Consider the following 9,833-nt stretch of genomic DNA (forward strand, 5'->3'; position numbering starts at 1 on the left):
TTCACTTAACCTTTATGAGATTCATTTGTCACTCTTTGACAATGATGGCTTCTTTTACTAGATTTCTTTTGTTGTTCACTGCTTTCTCATTGTTCATGCCTTCCCTTTCCATTGATGTTTCATATGATGGAAGATCACTTAAGATTGACGGAGAACCAAAAATTATACTTTCTGGTTCAATTCATTATCCTCGTAGCACTCCTGAAGTAAGTTGTAATCATACTGTAGTGTTGTTAAAATTCTTTTTATTATGTGCTATAAGTAATTTTTTTTTTTTTTTTTTTTTTTTTTTTTTTTTTTTTGAGGGGGTTTTGTTATGTGTTATAAAATTCTTTTAATGTGTCTTTTAAGCTTGGCATGATTTGGTATATGATATATTTTGTCATATAATAAATGGATCCGTGTATATAACCATTTGAAAATCTTGGAATCACTAGTTTAAATTCTTATTTTGTAAATCTAAAATACATTATTTTGGAATTTTAAATAATCAAGTACAAGTTTAATATTTTGCTCTTAATTTTAGATGTGGCAACCATTGATCCAAAAAGCCAAAGAGGGTGGGATTGACGCAATTGAGACTTATGTTTTTTGGAATGCCCATGAGCCTCTACGTCGTCAGGTTAATTTTCTCTCTTTAATATAGTTTATATAATTTTATATGTACTTTTGAATTTAGTTTTATATGAACAAATTATGGTGATTGACATTAAATTTTTTTATTTTTTATTATATAGTATGACTTTTCAGGAAATCTTGACCTTGTGAGATTTATTAAGACCATCCAAAGTGAAGGACTTTATGCTGTTCTTAGGATTGGACCATATACATGTGCAGAATGGAATTATGGGTAATAATATTTTTATTTATTTATTATTTTTGTTATTATATATGTGTATTTTTATAACTTGTATATATATATATATATATATATATATTTTTTTTTCTATTTTCATTTGTGATTCGTGCCAGTGGATTACCTGTATGGTTGCACAACATCCCTGGGATTCAACTAAGGACAGCAAATCCTTTATACCTGGTAATTTGAAATTTTTTATATTTATTAGTTTTCTTATTTGGCTTAATTAAAAATATTTCTAATTGCTCTAAATTTAACTTTTTCAGAGTGAGATGAAAACTTTTACTACATTGATCGTGGATATGATGAAACGTGAGAATCTCTTTGCTTCACAAGGTGGACCTATAATTCTTTCTCAGGTTAGCAAATTATACTTAGATTTTATTGTTTTCGTTAAGGTTTAAAATATATATATATATATTTATCTATATTGAAATATTCATTTTATTATGACTAAGTAGAGTTATTATTACTATTATTATTTGCAAACTTATTATTGTTGTTATTATTATTATTTTTTTGCAAACTTGTTATTGTTGTTGTTGAATGCTTGATAGATTGAAAATGAGTATGGGAATATTATGGGTCCGTATGGAGAGGCTGGAAAGGAATACGTGAATTGGTGTGCCAAATTGGCTGAGTCTTTCAATATTGGTGTTCCTTGGATTATGTGCCAACAATCAAATGCTCCACAACCAATGGTATTTATTTTTTATTTTCCCATTTTATATGACTAAAATGTTGCAATGTATAGATTCTCAAAAAATAAAATAAAATGTTGCGATATAATTATATGTGTATATTTTAATTTAGCAAAAAAAATATATGTATATGTATATTATTATTATTATTTTCACTTTTTTGAGTTCACTTCACATTTTTATGCAGATTAATACTTGCAATGGGTGGTATTGTGATCAATTCACGCCAAATAGTCCCAACAGTCCTAAAATCTGGACGGAGAATTGGACTGGCTGGTATATCTTTTTACTATTTTCTTTGATTTAAAAAAAAAATTATATATTGGATTTTTAATTACATTGCATTTGAGAATTTAGGTACAAGGGTTGGGGCTTGAAAGATCCACACAGAACTGCCGAAGATCTTGCTTTCTCTGTTGCAAGATTTTTCCAATATCGTGGCACCATTATGAACTATTACATGGTACCCATATTTTTGTATTGGTACAAAATAGTCAATTTCATTTAAAATTTTTTCTAAGTTTTTTAAGTATTTAATATATTAATTAACAATTCAAAATACTAATGTGATTTCTCCATCTTTGTTAGTACCATGGTGGCACTAATTTTGGACGTACAGCAGGAGGTCCATACATTACAACATCATATGATTATGATGCACCCTTAGATGAATATGGTAAATTTATAATTAAAAAAAAAAAAATTGAACCCTTATTTTTATTTTTTTTATAGAATTTGTTTCTTTTTTCTTTTTTCAATTTTTATTTCTTTAACCTTATGATTTGTGTAGGTAATTTGAACCAACCTAAGTGGGGACATCTAAAGCAACTTCATTCAATTCTAAAATCTATGGAGGATGTTCTAACTCAGGGTTCTGTGAGAGATATAAATTATGAGACTCTGGTTTCGGTGAGTTTTTTTCTTTTTCTTTTTTCCTTTAAATACTTGAAAGAAGCAATTATATATCACTGATTCACTATATATATATATATATATATATATTCAATTGTAGGCTACAATTTTCAGTTACCAAGGCAAATCAAGTTGTTTCTTTGGAAATGCGAAGTCAGAAAATACAACAATTAACTTTCAAAACACCATGTATACAATACCAGCTTGGTCTGTTACCATCCTCCCTGATTGCAGCACTGAAGTGTACAACACTGCCAGGGTGAATGATTTTACAAAAATAATTGTGTTTTTTTTTTCTAATTCTTTACTTAATATATTTCTAACTACAAATTATTGTTTTATAGGTTAACACTCAAACATCAATAATGGTGAAAAAGGATAACCAAGCTGATGATGCTGAAGAACCTTTTGTATTGAAATGGAAATGGAGACCTGAGCATCATTTTGAGCACATAAAAAAGAAAGGTTTTGTTGATGGTAGTGTAATGACTATTGAACAACTCTTGGACCAAAAGACTGTCACAAATGATACCAGTGATTACTTGTGGTATTACTCCAGGTATTCTGTTTGCCTTTGGCCTTTTGCTTCTCATTTAAAAAATAATAATCAATTAATTAATTCATAGCAACATTCTTATTTTTATTTTTCATTTTTAGCTTTGATCTCAAAAAGAGTAACCCAATTTGGGGCAAAGAGACAACACTACAAGTGCATACTAGTGGACATGCAATTCATGCCTATGTCAATGGAAAACTTGTTGGTAAGTATTACTAGTATTTAAAATTCACCAAATCATATTGATAATCTTGCCCTTTTCTTTGATCTATAACTCACCCATTTGTCAACCAAAGACATTATTTATATTTCACCTAATTATATTGTTTTATAACATTTGAATTTCAGGATCTCAATATGCTGATAATGGAAAATATGATTTTGTTTTTGAGAAAAAAATCAAATTAAAGGAAGGGTTAAATCACATATCATTATGTAGTGCTACAGTTGGATTAGCAGTAAGTATGATTTTCATGGTTATTTTCCTTTTTTTTCTTTTTTCTTTTTTTCCTCTCTTTACAAATCTTTTACCATTTAACATCCTATTTTGTTAGAACTATGGAGCAAACTTTGATAAGGTACCAGTTGGAATTTCTTCTGGCCCGGTTCGTTTGATTGCCAAACAGAGACTTAATGATGCAAGAAAATTTGGGAAAAAGAAGTATATTCTTGAGGACATTAGCATGGAATTGGATCATAGTAAATGGACTTATAAAGTGGGGTTGCATGGTGAAGAAGAACTAAAACTTCAAGACCCATATTTCTCACAGCACCAAAAGTGGTCTCAAGGCCCTGTGCCAACAAATAGGATGTTTGTTTGGTACAAGGTACTTCACTTTTTATGTTAAAATTTAGTCCTACACTTCAAAATTATACTAATTAATTATCTAACTCTCTCTCTCTCTATCTCTCTCATTTGTGAATTAGACAACCTTCAAAGCTCCAATAGGAAGTGATCCAGTTGTGGTGGATTTGATGGGTTTGGGCAAGGGACATGCTTGGGTAAATGGTCATAGCATTGGTCGTTATTGGCCAAGTTACCTTGCTGGTGAAGACGGGTGTAGTTCAGAATGTGATTATCGTGGATCATACAGTAATTCAAAATGCTTGACTAATTGTGGCAAACCTTCTCAAAGATGGTAATCTATCTTCTAATCATCATTTTTTTTCTTTCAAATGCTTCTGTTTAGTTGTTATATTACTATATTGATTTTTCTTCCTTTCATTTTAGGTACCATGTGCCTCGATCCTTTTTGAGAGATGATGAGAACACATTGATTTTGTTTGAAGAGGCTGGAGGATATCCATTTGATGTTAAGTTTCAAACTGTTACAGTTGGGAAAGCTTGTGCTAATGCTTATGAAGGGAACACTTTGGAACTATCATGTCAAGGAGGAAGTGCTATATCTGAAATTAAATTTGCTAGCTTTGGTTTGCCAGAGGGTGCTTGTGGATCATTTAGAACTGGCAGTTGTGAGTCTTCCAATGCTTTGTCAATCATTCAAAAGGTAAAAATCTCTATCTTCTTCAATTTTTTTTTTCTTATTCCAATAAGTATTTTATCATCCTACTAAATTATAATTCTTTTTATGAATTTCAGGAGTGTCTTGGCAAAGAGAGGTGTTCTCTTGATGTCTCAGAAAAGAGTCTTGGACCAACTGGTTGTAAAGCCACAAATAGGCTAGCTGTTGAAGTAATATGTTAAGAGTTGCATCGTTAGGATTTTCTTGGATTAGGTGTGTAGTTTCGTTTTTTTTCTTTTTTGAGGATTTAGTAGGATATAAGTTTGTAGTTTGGTTTTTCCTCTTTTGAGGAAATAAATGGTTTTGGAATAGCAACTAGCAAGACCATATTTGAGGAAAACGACATTGTCATTTGTTTAGGTATCAATAAATTCAATTTCGCTCTCTTTTGCCAATTTAATTTTATGGCTGCGCAATATTTCAATTTTTTTTTTTGGAGGTAAAAGGTAGAAATTTTATTGATGATAAATATATATAGATGACATGTGACAACCCTAACCATTACAAAAACACAAGGCCATCAGGGGAAGCAGCAACTGGTCTGCAAACCAGACAATTATGCAGAAACAAAACACTAGGCCGTGGCCAGCGGAAGCTGGTTCTCATTTCTGCAATTCTGCAGAAAATACAAACAGCCAGAGCCACAAAATGGCCATATGACCATTACAATAATACAAGGCCATCTGCATACCAGACAATTATACAGAAGAAAACACAAGGCCGTGGCAACACACAAAGCAGAAGCTGGTTCTCATTCCAGCAATTCTGCAGAAAATACAAACAGCCAGAGCCATAAACTGCCTATGACCATTACAATACACAGTGCAGGAGCTAGTTCTCAGTCCAGCAATTATGCAGAAAATACAAACACAAACACAAAGGCCAGTGACATACATTACAAAAAATGGGGTGCAAAATTTGTTTAATGTTAATAGTTATATTTCTGCTGCTTTATGAATAAGGTATTGAAGAAGAGTTTTAGTCATGGCTAAGCAATAAATCAGATCCAAGACACAAGCATGAAAGAGGAGTAACATCCAAGTCACTTGGAATAGTAGATGTAACAAACAGATCAATAGAAGCCAAAGTTTGTTTCCTCCATTTCGGATAAGACAACAAAGGCACACAAGTTGGTAATAGACATCAAGCTTACAAACTCCAGCATTGGTTAACATGCTCAAATGGTTCGTGATTGTAAATTGAAAGCAAATACAAACACCACTAAGCAAAACAAGAGCACCAAAAATTTAAGGCGTAATGTGTCCATTTTAAATGAGTGAAAATTATCACTAAAGATCAGATATATTACGATTTAAAACAAACACAAAATATACAGCTGAAAATAAATACAGGAATCACATTGCAAAAGAGGGGGGGAAAAAAAGACATGCTACCTGTACAAAGTATGATCAGGTTGCCCTTCAATTCTGCACCATCCAACAAAATAGTTCAAAATCATGAATGCTAGAGCCTTTAACTTTTCTAGAAACAAATTTGAAATCTCAAACACTCCCTGTATTACAACTTATAAGAAAGTGGAGAACAGGCAGAGAAGAGCACACAGGACACAGCACGGCCAAGCATAAGCCAATTCAACCCTCAGGTATGTCTCTCCCTCTCCCCTCTAAACTATTCACTTCTCATTATGTAATTTTCTCTTTTGTGGTTGTGCATATGATATGTGTATGTTGGTAATTTTATCCAAAATATTTTCAAACCAGGCCACCATCATTTCCTCCTTTTCCGTCCATTTTGGGCAGATACGAAAATGTGCCGGGTAGAAATACATCACTCCAATCCCCCCCCACTTCCTCTTCACATCTGTAACCAAAAAGTGGAAATTGCTTCCTTTCCTTCCCTATCCTTTCCTTTCTTCCCTCTTTCCACCATTCCAAACAAAGTGTTAATGAGCTGCCAATTTTCCCGTGCTTAGTGGAAGTGCAGTGGTTCACAGCCATAGAGAATGGGTGCATGGGACAGTAGTAGTGGAGTGATTAGCAATAAACCAGATCCAAGACAGAAGCATGAAGTTATATACAAGACCATTGTCAGTAATTGAAGATCTATTTACTCAAATATTTCTGCTGAATTTCTTCTATGGAAAAAATTACACATATATATACAATTTTTTGACAATGGCTTGGTATTTCTCAACAATAAGAATGGAAGTTAAAAGGTTGTAAGATACAAGGTGAGGGGAATCACCAGTAATCTTTGCATGAGCACTGGCCATTAGAAAAGCAATGAAACCCTGAAGAATCTCTTAGAAATATTTCTCTCTTGGTAACAACAGAAACATGCTTCAAGAATGTGTGGCAGTCCCCACAAAGAAGGATGTTCTTCACAATCCGAATAGGTTTTCCTGGCCTGCTCATTAGAAGCCCATAAGTTGCTGCTAGTTTTGCACTGTGATTGAACAAGAAATCCTTCTTTTGATGCTCCTCTACATCATGAAGAACAAAGCTTGTGTCTGGCACATACCCAGCTTTTAGACATTCTAAGATCAGAATTTCTAATCCACTATAGATGTCTTTTGTTTGGGGATGGGATTTGTCTCTTGCATAGAAAAAATGTATCTTGTTCTGAAAAATGATCCAACTTCGACCTGGGTGTTTCCGGAAACCCATTTCTCTCATATTCTCCCTAACCATTTCGGAGCAATGCCATCTCCCAGATGCAGAATACAGATTTGATACAAGTATGTAGGTGGATGGATCTTTCGGCTCAAGAGCAAGAATGCGCTTTGCAACCCGTTTCCCAATAGTTGTATTCAAATGGATTCTACAACTATCAAGCAAGGCTCGCCAAATAGAGGCATCAGGCTCAAAAGGCATTGTATTGATCATCTCCTCTGCTTCTTCGAGTAGACCCCAGTAACCCAAAACTCCAACCAAGGATGCATAATGGTCTGAAGAGGGCTCAATGTCATAAACGCTTTTCAATGATGAAAAAAGGCTACAGCAATCATCAACTAAATTGGAGTTAGTGTGTCTGTAAGCTGAAATGATCAAAACAAAGGTAACTTTGTCTGGTTTCGTGCCCATCTTCTTCATTTTTGACCAGAGGGCCAAGGCCTCATCACCCTGTCTGTGGAAAAGATGCCCAGCAAGCAAACCATTCCAGGAAACTGTGTTGTGTGTAGGCATATTATTGAATATCTTAATTGCATCATCCATGTTCCAACACTTAGAATACATGGTAAGCAAGGCATTTCCAACCATTAAATCAGATAAAAAACCAGATTTGAGAGCATGGCAATGTATTTGCTTTCCCATGTTATGGTATCCTATATTTCCACAGAGACCAAGTACTGAAGTTGATGCAACTTCATCCACAACCATTGTTCCTTTGGATTGACTAATGTTGAATAGAGAAATTGCCTCATCTGGCTGCCCATTTCGAGCATAACCACATATCATTGATGTCCAAATCACAGAGGTATCCTGGTCAAATGACCACCGTCTGAATATCTTTTCAGCATCTACCATCTTTCCGCACTTTGTACACATATCAAGTAACGCTGCTTCAATACAAGCATTTGACTCAAAACCAATCTTGAAAATGAACCCATGAATCTGCTCACTAATTTTGCGATCCATGAGCAATCCACAAGCACTAAGAACACTTGTCAAAGTGAATTCTGTCAAGTCTACACCCTCCTCCACCATTTTTATAAATAATTCCAGTGCCTTTGACCCTTGGCCATTTCGACATAATCCTGTCAAAAGAGCATTATAAGAAAAAGAATTCCTTTCTGGCATCTTATCAAATACCTCCACAGCCAACTCCACCAAGCCAAAGTCCATATATGCGGTAATCACTTCCGTCCAAGTGATCATATCTCTTATGGGCATCCTCTCAAACAAAGCTGTCACGTCTTTTACACCCCCACCACAGTTAGTGTAGAACCCAATCAATGCATTGTTGACACTCAAATTAACCTCCAGCCCTATCTTGATTGCATGAGCATGCACTTCTCGGCCTTGCATTAAAGAAGAACTGCCGGTACAAGCGGTCAAAAGAGTAGAAACTGTAAAATGGTCTACTCTAAGCCCATCATTTCTCTGCATATCACGAAAGAATTCAAATGCCTTATCATACATAAACTCACGTACCATACACGATATAACAGTATTCCACGACGCAATGTCTCTGTGCAGCATTTCATCGAACAATTTGAGCACAAATAAGAAACACCCACATTTACCATACAACCCCATAAGCGCATTCGAAACAAAAACAGAATCTTCCAAAAACCCAAGTTTGATTATCATAGCATGAACTTGTAAACCCAGTTGTAAATCCAAAATCCGAATGCAGGCAGTCAAAATTGCAACAAAGGTATACTCGTTAGGCTCAATACCTGAATCCCTCATTCGAAAGAAAAGCTCCACCGCCTCGTGTTCTCGATTCGACTTCGAAAACCCAGATATCAACGCCGTATAAGACACGACATTGGGGCACGAAAGGCCGAGGAAAACATTGTAAGCTTCAGATAGAAGACCCAGCTTGAGATATGCGGAAATGAGAGCATTGCTGAGATAGGTGTGCTCTTGGAGCTTGGAAATGCATGCGTGGACAGCGTTCACGAGCTGGGCATCGCCGTAGCGAGCGGAGAGGCGAAGCAAATCAAATAAGGTATCAATGAGAGAGTTTTGTGCGTCGTTTGGTGAAGAAGAAGAAGAAGAGCCATGGGAAGACTCGGAGGGCAAAAGGGTTGGTGTTGAAGAAAGAGGTTGGGTTGGGGAAGTGGAGAAGTGGGGTTGGTGGTGGTGAGTTTTGCGAAGCTTGAAGTTGGAGAGTGAAGAGAATGGTGGTGGTGGTGGAGTTTTGGGAAAGAGGAAGAATGGGCTATGGGGCGGAGAAGAAGAGTGAAGATAAGAAGTGGCGGTTGTGGCGGTTGCGGTGGTGGTGGTGGTGACAGTGAGAGAGGGAGTGCACTGAATAACGGTGGCCATGAATTGTGAATATGCAAGGCGCCAACCATAATCTCCTTCCCTATCAAAAACATTTGGATGTTCTCATGTTATGTCATTGCCACTGCGACGCGCCTTCACAATCTCTCTTTTTTTTTTTTCTTTTCTTTTTTTGGCATTATTTTAAGTATAAAAGTAAATTCTGTTGTCATGAAGTTTTGGATCATGCCAAACAAATCTAAGACACTTCAAAACTAGCCAATTTAGTTCTGAAATTTAGTTTGGTCCATAAGAGAGAAGAGAAAAATAACTAATAAGGTTAACTATGTTTAGGGACTGAGTTGAGTTTAAGGACCAAATTGATCG

The 9,833-nt window shown here is 35.2% G+C and overlaps 2 protein-coding genes across 2 annotated transcripts; one reads left to right on the forward strand and one right to left on the reverse strand.

The window, feature by feature from the left end:
* On the forward strand, positions 1 to 4,951 carry LOC115952336 (beta-galactosidase 15-like). The gene is made up of 18 exons (XM_031069494.1): positions 1 to 206; positions 527 to 622; positions 738 to 850; positions 973 to 1,039; positions 1,126 to 1,218; positions 1,417 to 1,560; positions 1,748 to 1,836; positions 1,918 to 2,023; positions 2,149 to 2,236; positions 2,351 to 2,469; positions 2,573 to 2,731; positions 2,817 to 3,031; positions 3,130 to 3,233; positions 3,377 to 3,486; positions 3,583 to 3,855; positions 3,956 to 4,167; positions 4,260 to 4,536; positions 4,629 to 4,951. The coding sequence occupies exons 1-18, from the start codon at positions 15 to 17 to the stop codon at positions 4,731 to 4,733; spliced, it is 2,562 nt and encodes an 853-aa protein (XP_030925354.1). The 5' UTR covers positions 1 to 14; the 3' UTR covers positions 4,734 to 4,951.
* A 937-nt stretch (positions 4,952 to 5,888) lies between these two features.
* On the reverse strand, positions 5,889 to 9,590 carry LOC115953271 (pentatricopeptide repeat-containing protein At5g03800-like). The gene has a single exon (XM_031070863.1). The coding sequence runs from the start codon at positions 9,507 to 9,509 to the stop codon at positions 6,753 to 6,755; it is 2,757 nt and encodes a 918-aa protein (XP_030926723.1). The 5' UTR covers positions 9,510 to 9,590; the 3' UTR covers positions 5,889 to 6,752.
* Between the last annotated feature and the right edge of the window lie 243 nt (positions 9,591 to 9,833).

The sequence above is a fragment of the Quercus lobata genome, chromosome 7 (genome assembly GCF_001633185.2).
Source record: "Quercus lobata isolate SW786 chromosome 7, ValleyOak3.0 Primary Assembly, whole genome shotgun sequence".
Lineage (NCBI taxonomy): Eukaryota > Viridiplantae > Streptophyta > Magnoliopsida > Fagales > Fagaceae > Quercus > Quercus lobata.